General features: G+C 41.1%; 1 protein-coding gene across 1 annotated transcript; it reads left to right on the plus strand.

The window, feature by feature from the left end:
• Nucleotides 1–441: 441 nt before the first annotated feature.
• On the plus strand, nucleotides 442–7576 carry LOC311019852 (pannexin-1-like). The gene is made up of 8 exons (XM_084019464.1): nucleotides 442–594; nucleotides 1508–1707; nucleotides 2065–2180; nucleotides 3606–3793; nucleotides 4396–4674; nucleotides 4929–5151; nucleotides 5573–5828; nucleotides 6113–7576. Exons 2-8 carry the CDS (start codon nucleotides 1527–1529, stop codon nucleotides 6196–6198), a joined length of 1329 nt encoding a protein of 442 aa, XP_083875590.1. The 5' UTR covers nucleotides 442–594; nucleotides 1508–1526; the 3' UTR covers nucleotides 6199–7576.
• The last annotated feature ends 12326 nt before the right edge of the window (nucleotides 7577–19902 follow it).

The following is a 19902-nucleotide window of genomic DNA, read 5'->3' on the forward strand; positions in this document are numbered from 1 at the left end:
GGAGTCAAATGGAAGTTGTGAGGTTGAATTTGAGAAACTTGAAGAGTTTTTTTAATTTATTTTTTTATTGCGAATGTCAAAAAAAGAGGTTTCTAAATAGTGATTTCCTGATTTTCTGAATTTGCTCCACTATATTTATGTTGTAGCTTTTGCTAGTTACTATGTAGTATAGAGTAATTAAAACCAGCTCCATCATACTAGCGATGGACACATTAATGCATCATTATATTTCAGGAATATATGAATATCATTTTTATGCTCTTTTTTACACTATAGTATTTTTTACTCTCATTTAAGTAACAGATTCATACTCCTACCTAAAAACACATAACAGTTGTCGTCTGTGCTCGACTCCGCATCGCAACTGGGAAATCGGAGCTGTGGATTTGCACGTGAAGGCATCTGTTTTTTAAGAGGGACGGAAGAACTTTTTTCTTACAGGAAGAAGCTCATCTCGAGGGATGTTTATTGAATGTTTCGCCTGCTTCATCAGTTAACTGCAATCAGACAGCAGATCGATCAGTTTAGGGTTGCTGATGCAGCTATGACGCTTTATTGATAGTGACGTTAAAGTTAGCGGAGGCAGGTTGGAAGGTAAGTTAGTTATCCCGTTTTACAATACTTCACTGTGAGCTAAATTAATTCGCGGGTATTTTCCTGGCATGCCTGAAAGCAACCAGTGTGTGTTACGTTACTGAGAAGCTTTTAAGTGTAGTCAAGGTTACCGACAAGCGATCGCAAATATCAGACGTTATCTATTGTGCACGCGCTTATTGATCAGTCACGCTCATAGCTACTTAAATGACACAACGTGAAGTCAACGTTAAAGCCAACCTAGCATCAACATTAAGTGTTGGGGGTTGTTTTGTTGCTGAAAAATATAATATATGATCATTTTAACTATAAAATGCTTCTGCAAAAAATATTTCCAGCTGGACAAAGGAGCCTGTTGATGCTGTGGGAAGACAGTCACGAGTTGTTGTTTTCCTCCTCGGTTTTTATAAATCAGGACACATGTTTCAACACTTTTAACCACATGAATACCGACGAGAAAAACCAAGCTGCATCTAACAGTGGTGGTCAAAATGGCGGGTGAAATGATTATTCAGGTTGGAGAGAAACAGCCATCAATCTATTCTGCCTTCAAATCCTAGTTAGTGATTTTGAGCTGAGTGAGGTCACATGAGGCCAAACACCACTGCAGCTTCCAGGTTTAGAGGTATAGGATGAAAGACAAGCCATGAATCAACTAGGGTTATCGAAACAGATTTTCAAGAAATATGCATCGTAAAAAATATTTTTCTAAATGCAAAACAAATGACAAATTATCCCACCTGTTTCTGTATAACCAGTTTTTGTTGTGTCATGCTCTGCACTTGACTGTAGGGAAAGAAGAGAGTGGTAGAAAGATATGTCAAGTGATAATATAATATAATATAGTGTGTGTGTGTGTGTGTGTGTGTGTGTGTGTGTGTGTGTGTGTACATGCTTTCTTTCTGTCCCACAGGTAACAGCAGAGCGGTGAGATGGCCATCGCCCACGTGGCTACAGAGTACGTGTTCAGTGATTTCCTGCTGAAGGACCCCAACCAGGCTCGATATCGCAGCGTCCGAACTGAACTGGCTCTGGACAAGATTGTGACCTGTGTGGCAGTGGGGCTGCCTCTCCTCCTCATCTCCTTGGCTTTCGCACAAGAAGTCTCAGTTGGTGAGTGGGGAGTCGGCGTAAGTCAAGACCGCCAAGTTTGTTATGGTCCAGGCCGATTTATAATGAAAATGGTTATTATATATAAAATATTATTAAGACCTAAGATATCTGTAAAATATTATTAAGACCTAAGATATCTGTAAAAAAAAGAAGCTAAATCCATCACTACATGAACCTGGAACCTTGTCAAAAAAGGTTGAATCATTCTTATATATTGCTACGAATGAAAACCTGATAAATTTTTTTCTTTCGAGTTTAAAATCTTTCATTAATAATAATAAAAACAACTGCTTCATTTCAACATCACTATTCTTCAATTACTTACTCTTGTGTTTCATGTATCTCTGTTTGTCTCAGGTACCCAGATCAGCTGCTTTGCTCCTGCTAACTTCTCCTGGAGGCAGGCTGCTTATGTGGACTCGTACTGCTGGGCGTCTGTACACACACACACTCTACCTCTGTGGCTGCACAAGGTACACACACACACACACACACACACACACACACACACACACACACACAAACAGGGCTACATAAACTCTTTAAATGTGTAATTGTTAGACATGAGTTTGAATATATTGAGGCAGGTTTAGACTGCTGGATCAAGCGCACTTACTGAAATATAATCATCATGCTGTGTAGTAATAATATAGGTGAAAACAATGTCCATTCTGCATGGAAATAATAGGTCTGTTGGTTAAAGAGTTCCCAAACGTTAGTGTTTGACAGGGATCACTTATTTTAATCTGAGCGTTTCTTTTACAGGATTTATTTATTTTTTACAAAGCAGTGAGTTACATCATCGGTGTGTTAAATCAGTAAACATGAGTTGTTCTCTGGATGGTTGTGACATTTCCTTGTATGGTGTATTGATGGTGAGAGAAGGTTGGGCATATTTTTATTATTGTCGGCCTAAAGGTGAAGCATGGAGTTAATATTGGATGTGTGTGTCTTTACATTCCCAAAATTGATCTTTCTGTAGTGACACACACAGTAAGGTGAAAGATAATTTACAGCTTGATCTCCTCCTATCCTTTTATTCATGCTACTGAAAAGTAACTTGGCACGCATGAAGTTCAGTGCAGTTACACAAAGATAAAAACCACTGGTGAAAAAAAGACATGCTATAAAGCTGCAATACTTAATCAAACAAACAATCGTTGAAGTCAGATTATGGCATAGCAGATGTGATACTAGTTGCATTGAAACAAACAATACTGGTTTGAAAATGCTACATGCATGCATGCATACATATGACGGTATATATATGTCGGGGGTGAAGTGCACTGCACTGCTTCACTCACAGCTATGCCTTCTGATCATTTAGTGTTGCCTCCCGCCCTCTCTGTCTCTCAACCACACACACAGCGGGTATCGACTGGTTGCAGACTGGTAGTTGAATAAAATCCTGTGACTCTAAACTAGGGATGACAACAGTTTACATGGGCACTTTTATAGGTTAGGTTACGTCTATACACGTAATTGAGATGTTCAGACGGGATGAACCGTGGCGATCTCTGTGGCCCCGAGCCACACCGGCGGTGCATGGGCTATATTTCTACACCGGAACAAAGTTACACCTCTGCAGAAATACTGCTACACTCTTGAACAATATTACCAGTGAACCAAACAAAGCCTCCTCACTAACAGGCGTGTATAAAAAACATCTTCACACCGATATGGAAATGAAATCATGGTCCGTTGTCTTTCAAGTTCACCATGCATCAGGTTGTAAAAACCTCGTCACTGCAGGAATAAAAATTGTGCACATCTCACGATGGAACATTCAGTGTGCATCAGTGGAGACTTGGCCAGCTGTTGCTCTCTATGCTCTTACAGCAACCAAATGTTATTGCCAATATGATTATACACTTCGCTGTCCTGCCTCTTCTCTCCAGTTCTTTCCCTACATCCTGTTGCTGGTGGCGGTGCTGATGTACACCCCGGCGTTGTTCTGGAGATTTTCTGCGGCACCCCTCCTGCAGTCGGACCTCGGCTTCATCATGGAAGAGCTGGACCGCAGCTACAACCGTGCTGTCACTCTGGCCAAACTCATGGCCACCTCAGGACTTCTCACCCCAGAAAGGTACAGTAGGGCGCCTGAAGTGAACTCAGATTCATCTTCACAAAAGAAAACTGGAACATATGACGATTGGTGTGTCCCTTGGTGGGGTTGTCTTTTACCTAAAACCAACTTAGTACCAGAAATGATCCTTAAATCAACTTGCTGACAGAAGTCCTGTGTATTTAATATGTGAATAGCTTCATTAATTATGTAAATCTTGTGACACGACACTGGGACGGGATTAGACCTTTACACACTGGTGAATTTTCCAATCTGCACCATTTATGATATAAAGGCTGTTTAAAATGTTTAAATTGTTTTCCCTGAATAAGTAAGGAATCATATTTTGCATATGGGCTCGTGTGTGTTTTCTGGACTTTGCAGATAAATGACGCCCTTTCAAATAGGCAGAGGAGAAGCAGATATAAAATCTGAGTGAGAGTGAACTAGAATTAAAATTTGGCACATTTTGTTAAAGATTTGCAGAAACTGGGATTTCTTCATTGAGGAGAACTAATTATTTACTTCTGCTTCAGTTTTAAGGATGGCACATGTAACATTTTACTTGATCATGGTTATTAAGCTAATGAATTAAAGCACTTCATCATTCTTCACACACCCAGCGACTCCACCGAGGGCTGTTTCAATTACCCGCTGGTGGAGAAGTTCCTGATGACGAAACGCTGCTCGCGGTCGATGCTGTTTTACTATCTGCTGTGTCGCAGCATGACTCTGGTCACGCTGCTGTGTGCCTGCGTCTACCTGGGCTACTACCTCCGCCTGGCCTCTTTCACGGACGAATTTGGCTGCATGCTGCGTGTCGGCCTGCTCAAAACGGACCCGACCGTCCCCGAAAAGGTGCAGTGTAAGCTCATTGCTGTGGGAGTCTTCTCTTTGCTGAGGTATTTGTCTGTGCAGTCGGCTATTTGGTTATGTTAGAATGTGTGAATTTGAGGTCCTTTTTCAGGCAATAATAACATACAGTGTTTCTGTCGTTTTGTCCACCTTGTTATAATGTGGTTGTTGTTTGTGATGTGACTTCATATTAGTTATCCACTCTTAAGTTTTGTGGTTTAGTTTGAATCTCTATATGAATGTCTTGGTATGCCGCCCCTCTGCATGTCAAACCGCAGTCTGTTTCTTCACTCCTTTACAGCATGGTCAACTTGGTCCTGTTCGTTGCGCTGATTCCCGTGGTGATCTATGCCAGCGTCCGTCCTCTCTTCTGCCACGGATACGCCCGATTCCTGGAAACCTACCAGTCCCTGCCCACTGTGAGCGTCCTGCCCAAACCCGGTAGCAAATGGGACGATCTGTCGCTGTATCTGCTCTTCCTGGAGGAGAACCTCAGCGAACTGAAGTCCTACAAATACATCAAGGTAATGCTTGCATGTATTATGGGTTTGTGTCCAGGTCCCAAATCACCTCAGTTCACTATATAGTAAATACTATATAGTGCACTATGGTGTACTCTCCGAACTGAGCCATTCACGCTTCATACAGTGCTGTCAAGTGTCTGTGATATAGGGAGTAGTGGATGGGAAGCCCATCACTGATCAGGTCATAGATATTTCTCATTATTTTCTGGATCCCGGCAATTACATCAATCAGTTTTGATTGCAAGGTTACATACGGTATCTTTCAATGTGAAACTCGCACAACCCAAAAAGTGATGAAAAACACTGTAACAGTGTGTAAAATAATTAGTTTTAGCAACTAAGAAATGAATATAAGGTCATATAGAATAATGTTCATCCCTCCCTGTTTTTCTGTCCAATTCTGTATGGTTTCTGACCGTAGGTGTTGGAGTTGCTGAGGAGACGAGGGGAATGCTCCGAAGAAGATTTCGATGCCATGGGTCTGCTGCAGACTCTCTGTCTGGTGAAGATGGACAGTGTGGATGGGAAGAAAGTTTCGACCGGTGCTGCAGGGAAACAGAATCCAGTCAAGACGAACGTGGCGGACTCTGCCGGCAGCCCCGCGTCAGCTAAGAACAGCTGCAACCGTCCAAACTCGGCTGCTGAGGATTACAGCAAGATGGAAACCGAGATGAAAGGTGAGTGAAGCTGGTATTCTGCGAAGGATCGAAAATCACATTTTAAATTGCGAGATTCATTACTGTTGTTCAGCATAGTCCGGTCATCAGTCTCAGTGCAGAACATTCTTTTCAAGAGGACTTTTTTAAAGTGGACATTTTCAAAAGCAATTACGAGTTGGACGATAGCTAGACGTGCACTAAAGTTAAGCACTCTGGGAAAAGGTGACATACATACATTTAAATGGACACCTAAACTCAAAATAATGTTTCTGTTACATGCAAACTTATTGATTTGTTTTCAGAGCTCACTCCCTTGGTGCCAGGAAACAGCGACGTAACGGGCAGCATAAGCAGTGCGGGGGAGACTCTCCGACAGCGAGCGGTGTGATCGGCTGCTGCCACGGCGATGGAGAGCTAAAAGGGGTTTCCGTGCCTATCGCCATCTCGTGGTGCATCCACAAATTCATGACCTTCCTGACCCGATGGAGAGATGGAAATATGGGAATGGAGATTAAAGCACGATCATCATCGACAATCCATCTCAGCTTCTAGGCGTTCAGCAAACAAATGTTTTTGTCCCTTACTTTGAATAGTGTGTATGTTTTTTTTTTTTTTTAAGGTGTGAGAAGCAGATTTTTTTTGTCTAACTGTCAAATTAAAGAGGGGAGGACGTTGTAAGCGAGACACTGGAAGATGACACTTTGTACGGGTTTCTGGACTCATTGATTACGTTTACATGCACACTTATATTCAACTATTATTCCAAATATGACAAGTTTATATGATGTTTCATTGGCCATTTAAAAGGCTCAATAGGAAGATTGTCTTTTTTCGGAATCGGGGCAAAAAAATGTAGGTTTCACATGCACATACTTTGTGCATGTAAACATTGTTGTCAAATTTGTCGACCCATTAAGGACTAATCCAAATGTATTTTTGAGCAAAGGATAAAACACTACAGTACTAAAATGTAAACAAAGATGCAACAGTTCTGCCCTATCAATAATGATGTGATGTCATCAGACTTTGCATCTACAGTGAAGAAGAAGATTCTTAAAAATGAATGAGATACATTATGTACATGTTCATACAGTTATCAGGGGTGTGTGTCCATTTAATGATCCTGTTATATTTTCTTTGACTTTTTAAAGTGAAAGTGGAACAATGGATACAGTTGAGGTTGTTGCAGTACAAAAGTTTGTCAGTGGGGTATTTAGGGCTTTTAAATAGGGAGGGTTTTCAGATTTTCACCATTTAGAAAGTGACCTAAAACGGACACTAAATGACAATTTCAACTTTAAATCCAAGTTAGAGTATGAAAGTGTTGAAATTGGAGTCATGTTCTCTTCAAAACGAAAAAGGAGGTGTTTATTTTGCACTGTCTTCATGGGAGAATGTACTTTTTCTGAGATTTCCAATTACATTTCAAGACAAAGGGGAATACCACTTAATATGTCACAGCACGGTCTTGGGTGTTAAGCTCTCTGGTACAGTTTATTTAAGAACAGTTCTCTGTCTTTTAATTATCCATATAAGGTGTTTTAAGGCAACATTTATGTATTTTTCCAACAAGAATGGTACACGCTCATTGCTTTGTTTTTTTTATGTTTTCCAAAATGTCTGTAATAGCACATCACTGGGAGTTTGGGGGCTTTAGTTTGAACCATTTTTCCTGGACTGTCTTTTTTTCCAATGTTTGGATGTCTCAACCTGGACTCAAACATGCCTGTTTGGGAATCTCAGGGATAAAATCATCTCATGCATCACTTGATTGTCTGTGTTTAAATCTAGCATTTAGAGCCTCTTGCACTACCGGTATATATGTATTGTAACATATCGTCACACTGTGGAAAGATGTCCTCCTTACATTATTGTATGTTTAAGAACTTTTATGCCATTTTTTCATAGCGGTGTATAATATAACGATCTTAAATACATATTACTGGTGAGTAGGATGAGGTCTGATTACTGTATGTGGGGTAAAGACAGATGGTGTTATAATGCAGCAGCAAGAGGAAGTAGATTGATTGGTTATCAATCTTGAACTTCACACAGTATACACTGATCGGTAAATGCTTCTTTCTCTCCCACTTTCAGAGTTGTCAGCATTTTAAAACTGAAAGATAAGCCCAGCCTTAGTACGGCTCAGGAACTTAATTTATGATGAACAAAGTAGCAAAGTGGAGCAGCAGCAATATCCATGTTAATACTGGAAAACAAGTCAAAGTAAGCATAGAGAAATAACTATGTTCATTATATATAAATTGATAAGCAAGTGGGCTTCACAACGTATTGGTCATACTGTCTAGTTAATTTTATATTGAACACCGGTAGGGGGTGCACCGTTCCTGGAGATACTGCAATACCAGGTCGATGCGTGGAGTGGACGGAGCAAGCCCCTATTCCATCTCCCTATTCCAAAAATCAATTTAATATATGGTCCCCGGGTAGGGGACGTATCAGATATTAAACTGATAAGAACAGATACTACACTTGATCTTAGCCAAAAGGCCGAGAAGCGATGCCCACAAATGGTCGGAGGTAAAGACCTGATCCGCCGCACAGTCCCTCTCACTGACGGTTCTGGTGCTAAATGATGTGTTTACGTGACACTCGGTAAATCTGAGAACATGTTCACGGGTGTTACCCGTGAATTAATCCGACCTCACAAACGCACCAAATAGGTAGATTTATCAGAAACGAGCGATTCGCAATGCGGCGCGTGGGCGCGTCATTGGTCACGTGACTCGCTCGGGTCGACGTAAATATCGTCGCTGGTGAGAATGAGTCGTGCTGATCTCGTTTACAACCGAGTCATAACACAGTCACCGCAAACAAACACCGAGAATAAATGTCGGAACACGTTGAACATTTTCCACGAAGAAGAAAGTGTTTTTACGGTCCGGTCACGTGCTCCACAGCAGCTCAACGACTTCCGGTCGTATCGAGTGGAGAACAGCCCCCTGCAGGATTCAACCCTGAACTGATCGTTCATCCGGGAAACTACGGACCGGATAAGATATTCAGGAAGATTACAAAACACACGTGTAGAGAAAATCCTGCAAACTGAAAGTAAAGAGTTGTTCTTGTCTTCTTCACTGATCGTTTACTTCCGTCTTCTTAATGAAAACCCGCTTGGATCTCACCTTCATTAGAAGAAGATCAGCATCCAATGAAGAGCAGAATAATATATGTGATGCTACTTAGTGGTCTGTGTTCTTACAGCCACATCATAGACATGTATGATGTTAACACGTCACACTGTCCTACTACAGGATATTCAATATAGTGCAATGTAATAATAATACAGGTGATACTCGAAAAATTAGAATATTGTGCAAAAGTTCATTCATTTCAGTAATTCAACTTAAAACGTCAAACTAATACATTATGTAGACTCATTACATGCAAAGTGAGATATTCCAAGCCTTTATTTGTTATAATTTTGAAGATTATAAGCTTACAGTTTATGAAAACCCCAAATTCAAAATCTCAGAAAATTAGAACAATTGTGAAAAGGTTCCATATTGTAGGTTCAAAGTGTCACATTCTAATCAGCTAATTAATCCAAAACACCTGAAAAGACTTCCTGAGCCTTTAAATGGTCTCTCAGTCTGCTTCAGTAGAATACACAATCATGGGGAAGACTGCTGACTTGACAGTTGTGCAGAAAACCATCATTGACACCCTCCACAAGGAGGGAAAGCCTCAGGAGGCAATTGCAAAAGAAGTTGGATGTTTGCAAAGCACATTAATAAAAAGTTAAGTGGAAGGGCAAAATGTGAAAGAAAAAGGTGCACAAGCAGCAGGTGGTCCAAAGTCCTCTTTTTGGATGAGAGCAACTTTTGCATCTCATTTGGAAGAATGGAGAGGCACAGAATGCAAGATGCTTGAAGTCCAGTGTGAAGTTTCCACAGTCTGTGTGGATTTGGGGAGCTATGTCATCTGCTGGTGTTGGTCCACTGTGCTTTATTAAGACCAGAGTCAACGCAGCCGTCTACCAGGAAATTTAAGAGCACTTCATGCTTTCTTCAGTGGACAATCTTTTTGGGGATGCTGACTTCATTTTCCAGCAGGACTTGGCACCTGCCCACACTGCCAAAACTACAAAAACCTGGTTCAATGACCATGGGATTACTGTCCTTGATTGGCCAGCAAACCTGCCTGACCTGAACCCCATAGAGAACCTATGGGGCATTGCCAAGAGAAAGATGAGAGACATGAGACGGAACAATGCCAAAGAGTTGAAGGCCGCTATTGAAGCATCCTGGTCATCCATAACACCTCAGCAGTGCCACAGGCTGATAGCATCCATGCCACACCGCATTAAGGCAGTAATTCATGCAAAAGGGGCCCGAACCAAGTACTGAGTACATATGCATGATTATACAATTCATAGGGCCAACATTTCTTCATTTAAAATCCTTTTTTTTTATTGATTTCATGTCATATTCTAATTTTCTGAGATTTAGAATTTGGGGTTTTCATAAACTGTAAACCATAATCTTCAAAATGATAACAAATAAAGGCCTGGAATATCTCACTTTGCATGTAATGAGTCTACATAATGTATTAGTTTGACCTTTTAAGTTGAATTACTGAAACAAATTAACTTTTACACGATATAATTTTTTTAGTTTCACCTGATGATCATGATGATAATAATAATAATATTATTCCACGTCATGCCGTGTTGTTGCTCTTCTATTTCCCTATGTTTTCTTACAATCGATAAAAAAAACTACTCCTATTATCAAAGAATTATTATCGTATTATGTTTATTTGGTTATCTTTCAACAAGATATCAGGGGAGAGCGCGAACGCAGTCCCCCACTACCAGAAATTATGCAGTCGAGATTCCCACATTTGGGGAATTCGCAGAGTTACAGCTCAGCCGGAGTGCAATGGCTAAGCCTCGCCCTGGGTGAACCACCTTCTTAATCATGGTATCTCCCCTGCTCGGTACGTCCGAGACCGCGGACTGATTCACCGACAGACCCCGCTGACTGACGGTGCCGACAATAGAGACGCTACAAGATCGACCATACGCGGGACCACCGGGGCTCCGAGGAGACACACGAGTATAACACAGAACTAACACGTCTGTAATAAACCCGACACCAAGTTCAAACGACACGAAGAGTATTCACTTAAATCAAAAGTAGTTTGATCCAAATTTGAATTTCAGAGGAAAAATATAAAATAACTTGGGTTTTCTCATATTACAACAACTTCCGGTTTCTTTGTGTACTGCTGACGCTTAGGACACACTGCCACCTAGTGGTCTGGAAGGTCAACAACGCTGTTGATTATATATATATATCACTTTAAGTGATATGTATATGTAGTGAGAAAGAAGACTTTTTCATGTCCATTTGAAAATGAGATGGAGAGATGGGGTTTGACATGCAAGGAAAGATGTTCAAAAAATAGAAATGTCCCATTTTTGTCCTTTTATTTTCAATAAAGGTTTCACAAATCAGAGACTGTGTTTTTATGAATCTTCAGGGTCTGTACATTAATCCAGTCCTGTTTTAGAGGTCTAGGTACAGGGGTTTTTGATCTGGACCTGGTCTAATGTGGTCTACATGCTGGAAAAACAGTATAATATGCCTTTATTGCATTTTCACAAATAGAATAACGGTTTCACAAATCAGAGACTGTGTTTTTATGAATCTTCAGGGTCTGTACATTAATCCAGTCCTCTTTTAGAGGTCTAGGTACAGTGGTTTTGGATCTGGACCTGGTCTAATGAGGTCTTGGTATAAAACAAAAACGGCGAAATCTCACCTTTAGCATTTTCACAAATAAAATAAAAGTTTCACTGATACAATAGTAGGTGTCAGGCAAAGCTGATGTCTTACCTTAAATGTCTAAAAGTTTTCACATCAAGAAGTGTCACAAAAAACAGTCAATCAGTGGACAAACAGTCGCCGAATCGGAGGCTGGCGAATCGGAAGCCAAGACACATTTAAGTCCAGAAAAACACGTATAGGCCTACTAGCTACAGGTTAGTTTAGCAATTAGCTTGATTATGGTTGTACTAGAGATATTACTGTTGCACTTTCTTCCAACACATTTACTTATTGTAAGTTGCTTGGGATAAAAGTGTCTGCTAAATGCCCTAAATGTAAATGTCTGTGTGACATTTGTTGACTGTGATGCTCTTCCGTAACTTATATTTGGTAACTGTGAACAATAACGTGAAGCACGTTTGGACACTACTTTGTTATTTTTGAACACCAGTAGGGGGCGCCCCGGTCCTGGAGGTACTGCAATACCAGGTCGATGCACCGAGCTATTCCATCTCCCTATTCCAAAAATCAATTCAATATATGATCCCCGGGTAGGGGACGTGTCAGATATTAAACTAGTAAGAACTGAGTTTTCTTTCGAGATTTATTTATTGACACATTTTTCTTTCACACATTATTTCTCACGTCTTTAAAACATGTCTTCACTTATTTTCATATGTAAAATAGGATATAAAATCAAGCTTAACACATTAAAAGCTACGCAGTGTATAAAACACAAATATATTTGTTTTAATAAAAGAAAAATCAGACATGTCAAAAGCAGGTATTATAATTATAAAAGCCTGCGTGATTCGATTATCATTCAACATTTGATCAGGGGAGAGCGCGAACGCAGTCCCCCACTACCAGAAATTATGCAGTCGAGATTCCCACATTTGGGGAATTCGCAGAGTTACAGCTCAGCCGGAGTGCAATGGCTAAGCCTCGCCCTGGGTGAACCACCTTCTTGATCATGGTATCTCCCCTGCCAGGTAAGTATGAGTTGAACACGTCCGAGACCGCGGACTGATTCACCGACAGACCCCGCTGACTGACGGTGCCGACAATAGACTCATCGCCAAAACCACACACTGGAAGGGCTCTGAGGAGCTACAGCACCTTCATACAAAACAACATTTTTCAAAATGAGCCTGAAAAAGACGATTAACATTTAACTTTAGTAATAACTGTTTTATTTCCCGTCATGCAATGCGGTGGATCCATATCAAAAGTCAACCCCAGATCGCTAGTTGTACCTATTTAACTCCAGCAAATGAGTCACGGCTCATCACTGAGTTAAACAATATATCCTACTGTAGCTTAAGTTGTTTGATCAGCATTTTAAATTCAGGGGAAATATTAAAATCACACGTTTTCTCACATTACAACCACTTCCGGTTTCTTTGTTTCCTGCTAGTGGGGATCTGGCCTACTGCCACCTAGTGGTCTGATATGTGAACAACGCTGGTTGTTTAACATGTATCAGTGGGCTTTAGGCTGGACACCCTCAGGCTTACTTTCGCTGTTACATTGCCAGAATCTTTGGCTCCAATCAGAAACGGCCATTCTCTCCTGGCACGCTCTGATTGGTTGTAGGACTATCCAATTGCGTACGGAGTCATTTGAACGATGCCCATTGATCCCGCCTCTTGAGCAGTAGAAACAAAGCGCAGCTTCCCCAGACTAATGTTCAATCTTAAAAGATTGACCTTAGTATGGTGAAAACCAGACTAAGTGGGCTTTACAGTTTGTCAGAAATTATGCAGAATGGAATATTTAAAATAAAATATATCCACTTTTGGGGAATGAGTTAGTTGAGTGACCAGAAGAAGTCAGACCCGCTAGTCTGATGGTGGGAGTGTGATGCAGAAGAGTTCTCCTTTAACTACAGGAGGAATAGCGCTGCGTCATCATCTAGTTTAAGGAGTAAACAACATTTTTAAGACGCCGAGGTTTGTTTCTGCGACGACGTATCTGGACTGAGAGTCTCGCGTTGTTTGGAGGGAACCAGTCTGCTGCCAGTTCAAGAATAGCTCCCAGTCTGCTCCAGACCCGCATAACTGGCGGCGGATCGTTTTCTGCGTTTGCAGCTGACTAATATTCATCTGCTGTAAGTTACACACTTCTGCGGCTTCAGCAAGTAATCAGTAATTAAGCACAGTATATAAAGCCTTACTAATCCTCGATGCTTGCAGAGCGACAGAGGCTTATTTATACGCTGCAAGTTATTGATCCAGATGAATCAGAATCCATTTATGGACAAACGATTACATTAACGCACACGTTGTGTGGGCCATCAGCATGTTTATTACGCTGTTTCTACATGTTTCATAGCACCAATGAACGAGAGGGAGAGAGCACTGTAGCATAATTTCAAAGCTATGTAAAACATAGCTTTGAAATTATCATCAGGCCCACTTAAATGGCCTTCCGTTTATTTGAAAAATGACTTCAAGGCCCCATAAGGTCATCCTGGGGATTGTGGTGCCAGACATGACAGGCGTTTCATGATGACCCTGCAAAAGGTCACAAGCTGTATTGTAAGTATTTATTTTATCTACCTCTTCCTCTACCTAGGCCTCTTCCTCTATCTCCTTCTTCTCCTCTTCCTCTACCTGGGCCTCCTCCTACCTCCTTTTCCTCTTCCTCTACCTCCTTCATCTCCTCTTTGAGCTCCCCCTCTCATTCTCACTCTTCTTCTTCTTCTTCTTCTTCTTCTTCTTCTTCTTCTTCTTCTTCTTCTAGCTCCTTCCATTTTTGTTGAAGACAGGTGAACTCACCGGCTGCCTTTTATAGCACACCTGAGTGCTGCGTTTTCAAATAAGCACATGTGTGCTTCCACACTTGGTGGATGTGATTATCCAATTTGTTCATTAGTGTGGTCATTGGCAATCCAGGGCTTTGTAATGACAAGGAAGTAACCTCACAATCCTTAAGGTGTGAAAATGTGTGTAGCGCTTTACAAATCCCTGTGTGTAATGTTGTGCAAATCTGTGGAGGTGTTTTGCTCCTTGGAGTAGAATTTCGCAAATTGTGTGGACATTTTTATTTTAAGTGTGTAAACAATCGTGAAAAAACTGTAATAAAGTTAGTGTTCTGCAGGTTTTGCTGGAGTTTTGACCTTTTCAGACTGAGAGACTGCCAAAATGTGGCTCAGGAGAGAGCAGGTTGTTCATTAACCATAAGCATAAGTGGGTAATTGAGTTGGGAAATATAAATGCCTTTACCTTTTTACTAGACCCATCTCAAGCCGTTTTAAATGCAATGAACCAGTAAGATTTAGTTTTGTTTTCTGCATATTACAGTTTTTCTCAGTTGTTTACACACATTTTCTGAAAGCATGCCTCATACTCTCAGAACTCTACACACAAATCAAAAAACACACACAATGGGCAAAACCCCTCAATTCTCCTGCAAAATGACACTTTACATTCAAAACAATGTTATTTCTTCTCAAAATGGTATTTTGTTTTCAAATGACACACAAACCATCATATGAATAGACATTTATAAGAACCAGTTGAACACTGATGTGCTCAATGTAAAACACGATGAACACTTCTTCTCCATTTACCATAATGACTTAGGCCTTTTTTTGTTCAGTGTTACACTCACTACAGACAGTACATACATAAATGTGTTGTAAAATATTTTAGAATATTGTTTTTATATATTTTATTTATCCCACAAGAATACTGTAATGTACACAGTGTTCATCCCAACCAACACAAAGTTGCATATACAGTGGTCTACATACAAAACCAGAAGAATTTACTGTATACAGTTACAAAAAACAACAACAACTATCGCGCATCCTCTCTTCTGTTTCGGTCTGGCCACAGCACCTCATCCACATCACAGGCAATGCAAGCGATGGCCGAGCAGCGGGAGAAATATCGCCTAGCATGGCAAATCCATGCTAGGCTCCTCCTCGTACTCTCACTCCTCTGGCTCTGCCTCTGTTGCCAATGTTGGCATCCATTGCTCCAAAACAGAAGAGCTCACCTGTTGCCCTTTTATGCTAATGCTCTGATTGCAAATTGTAAAACTGTGTTGCAGGTGTTTGGCCATGTGATGAGTCAGTGTGCATGGTGGGGAAATTAACTTTAAAATTTTGAATGGCAGTGTGTTCCTTGTGAAAACAAGAGATTTTCTTCATGAAAATTGTGCCAAATGCAGAGAATTGTGTGTAGTGTTTAGAAAAAAGTGTGTTTTAAAACTGCAATTAGAGTTTAAAGCAGGAATTGTGCTTGCAGTTTAGCAGAGTTAGTTCAGGGTGTTGGTGCATGAGTTACATGTTGTGGTCATTGTGTCTCAAGTACCAGTATTTGTGTGTAAACAATTGAGAAAAACTGTAAGATTTCCTGGCAGATTTCCTGACAGACAAAAGTCACATGTCAGTAGAATGACAGTTTATCTTTTTCCATTATATTGGTGATCAAATAGAAAGAGAAAATTATGTCAATAACAGGGTTTAAAGTTTGTCTCATCTTCTCCATGTGACTATCCTGGTTTCTCTCATTAAATCCTACAAAATTTAAAGAAGGGCTCAAGAAAAACATTTGCTTATGTGTACTTTTTGGATTTATAGGCTGAGGCTCATTATAGCTGCACATTGTTGCATATCATTAACTGCAGTTTTAAACAAAACATGTGGTATTAGGAAAGGCTGCACATGGAAACAACAATAGAAGATTTGTGAGTTAACTAGGCAGCTAATGTGGAGTGGTCACTTATAGATCAGCTTGCTGCAGAATGAGGTTCATATGGCTGGTTTGTGGAAACTTCTAAACGTGTTTTGAAATGTTCAGTCGTGAGAAGGATACAGGCAGGATCATCCACAAAAGACTTTCTGATTTTATCGGTCAATCTCTCCACCCAAATTCTGAAGCAAGCAGGCAGCAAACAGTGGCAGATAATCCAACCATCAACTTCTGTTTTAGAAGCAGAAATCTGTTGGGTGCTAAAAAAATGACCCTTTCCAATTTTTCTTTTACTTCTTATTCAGATCCAGCTTCACTGTTTAGTCAGATGTTTCCCAATGTTACTTTGGGATTATTGATACAGCGACGTCACGGGCAGCAAAAGCAGTGCGGGGGAGACTCTCCGACAGCGAGCGGTGTGATCGGCTGCTGCCACGGCAATGGAGAGCTAAAAGGGGTTTCCGTGGCTATCGCCATCTCGTGGTGCATCCACAAATTCATGACCTTCCTGTCCCGATGGAGAGATGGAAATATGGGAATGGAGATTAAAGCACGATCATCATCGACAATCCATCTCAGCTTCTAGGCGTTCACCAAACAAATGTTTTAGTCCCTTACTTTGAATAGTGTGTATGTTTTTTTTTATGGTCCGAGAAGCAGATTTTTTTTTGTCTAACTGTCAAAATAAAAAGGGGAGAAAGTGGCCTAAAACGGACACTAAATGACAATTTCAACTTTAAATCCAAGTTACAGTATGACATTGTTGAAATTGGAGTCATGTTCTCTTCAAAACGAAAAGGAGGTGTTTATTTTGCACTGTCTTCATGGGAGAATGTACTTTTTCTGAGATTTCCAATTACATTTCAAGACAAAGGGGAATACCACTCAATATGTCCCAGCACGGTCTTGGGTGTTAAGCTCTCTGGTACAGTTTATTTAAGAACAGTTCTCTGTCTTTTAATTATCCATATAAGTTGTTTTAATGCTACATTTATGTATTTTTCCAACAAAAATGGTACACGCTCATTGCTCAAGGTTTAACATATTTTTCCAAAATGTCTGTAATAGCACATCACTGGGAGTTTGGGGGCTTTAGTATGAACAATTTTTCCTAGACTGTCTTTTTTTCCAATGTTTGGATGTCTCAACCTGGACTCAAACATGCCTGTTTGGGAATCTCAGGTAAAAATCATCTCATGCATCACTTGATTGTCTGTGTTTAAATCTAGCATTTAGAGCCTCTTGCACTACCGGTATATATGTATAGTAACATATCGTCACACTGTGGAAAGATGTCCTCCTTACATTATTGTATGTTTAAGAACTTTTATGCCATTTTTTCATAGCGGTGTATAATTTCTTAACACGTTGATTTTTGAAACTGATGCTGGTCATGCTGGTGGTTGAGAGGTGATGGCCGTTTACTAGTTCACTTGTAGGATTGTCTGTTGTTTTAGAAATACATATTACTGGTGAGTAGGATGAGGTCTGATTACTGTATGTGGGGTAAAGACTGATAGTTTTATAATGCAGCAGCAACAGGAAGCAGATTGATTGGTTATCAATCCAAAACTTCACAGAATATACGCTGATCAGTAAATGCTTCTTTCTCTCCCACTTTCAGAGTTGTCAGCATTTTAAAACTGAAAGTCGAGCCCAGCCTTAGTACGGCTAGGGAACTTCATTCATGATTAATAAACCAACTAAGTAGAATAGCACCAATATCCATGTTAATACAGGAAATGCAATTCGAAGTTAACGTAGAAAAAAACAACGTTCATTGGCTCAAATTTCAACAGGAAATGGGCAATACAATGTGCTGGACATATAGTTGAGATAACTTTATATTGAACACCGGTAGGGGGTGCACCGTTCCTGGAGATACTGCAATAACAGGTCGATGCGTGGAGTGGACGGAGCAAGCCCCTATTCCATCTCCCTATTCCAAAAATCAATTTAATATATGGTCCACGGGTAGGGGACGTATCAGATATTAAACTGATAAGAACAGATTTTTTCTTTCGAAAATGTTTATTGAAACGTCAAGCATACATGAACACAAGTAACCTTTTAAAATACAACAAAGACATCTGTAAAACCATATCCAAACAATAAAACAATTATTTAAAAGAGGCAATACAGATAAAATTTGTCATCTGTTAAAAGGTGTACATAAGATATATTTGTGTGGCATACATGTTGAGTGTTCATGTTAAAAGTTAAAAAGGAGTGCATTGGTAAAAGAGAAAACAAACTCTTTTTTCCAAAGTCCCTTCTTGTGCAGGAGCGCAGTGAGTCTATAAACAAGGGGACTAAACCTGCACCCCCAGACAGAATTGGTCTCTCGGGATCCTGTCGTGATGCTCAGAGGAGATCTCTCCCCTTTGCTCCTTCCCACCTGCCTCACCCGGAGAGTCAGGCCGCCGCTGCTTTGACCTTTACTCGTGTGGCTCCAACTCCTTCGTCCGAATGGGCACAGAGGCGATTCTTCTCTGTGGCTGTGTCCTTGGCCTGCCGCCTGCAGCTCCGGCCATTTGGGCCGTTGCTGCGGCCATCCGGATCACAGCCACGGGGGGGATCTGCATGTGCTTTCTTACCAGCAAGTTCCTGGAGGTCCATATGGCGTCTTTGATGGCGGCGAGGGTGAGCAGTTGTTTCGCACAGTCACATGGTGGTACTTGACTGTTCTGGCTCACCCCATACAGCACCAACTGTGCTGTGAGGACCCCTCTTGCTGGTAAGTACGGGAATTGCAAGGAGTTGGCCGTTGCCCACCACTGGTCTACGGCAGCGCTGCACTCCCAGAGCAGATGCCTCACCGTCTCAGGCGCGCCACAACCTGGTCGGGGGCAAGATGAAATCGCTGACATGCCCCGGGAGTGCATTACGGACCTGACCGGGAGGATCTCATGAGCCACCATCCATGACAGGTCCCGGAGTCTGTTTGGGAGAGCAGGGTTGCTGATGTTTCGCCAAACTGTTTGAGGCTCGCCGAGTGCGAGCCCGCGCACTGGACTCACTGCAGTGAACCATGGTTCCCGCTCCTGCACAAGAGAAATCAGAGAACGGTGGTTGGTTAAAACATGCAACTCCTCTTGCTCCAGGTTAAAACGTTTTAAAAAGGTCTGAATAAAAGCATATGCTGGAGGTAGGTTAAAAGACACAGGTACTCTAAGATCCCAGGGTAAAATCTTTAGTCTTCTGAGGTATGACCCCATCCAGAACCGTGTAATTGCTGCAGTGTTTGGGTTTCTGGATGGGGTGGTTGCGGCTGTGACCTGGAGCGCCGTATATCTACTTCCTAAAAACAGGTGGAGGTCTGGGACTCCTTTTCCTCCTTTGTCCTTTGTCTTCTTCATTACGTTTCTTGTAAGTCTCTCCCATTTGGACCTCCACAGGAAATAAAAAATGGCTCGTACCAGGTCTAAAATCACTTTCCTAGGTGGCATAAAAACAGAACTGATGAGTAAAATCACTGCTTTGATGATTAAAACCTTTCCTTCTAAAGTCAGTCCTCTAAGTGTCCAGTACCCTAGTCTCTGTCTAACTTTCCCTACCAAGTCTGGCCAATTTGTTGTCCCTTCCCCCTCCCTA

This window comes from Eutrigla gurnardus (assembly GCF_963514095.1).
Source record: "Eutrigla gurnardus genome assembly, chromosome: 10".
Lineage (NCBI taxonomy): Eukaryota > Metazoa > Chordata > Actinopteri > Perciformes > Triglidae > Eutrigla > Eutrigla gurnardus.

Coding starts and splice junctions, on each gene's coding strand:
- LOC311019852 (XM_084019464.1), top strand. CDS start 1,527: ATGGCCATCGCCCACGTGGCTACAGAGTACGTGTTCAGTGATTTCCTG. Junction 1,708..2,064: donor CGCACAAGAAGTCTCAGTTG/GTGAGTGGGGAG, acceptor TGTTTGTCTCAG/GTACCCAGATCAGCTGCTTT. Junction 4,675..4,928: donor GGAGTCTTCTCTTTGCTGAG/GTATTTGTCTGT, acceptor ACTCCTTTACAG/CATGGTCAACTTGGTCCTGT.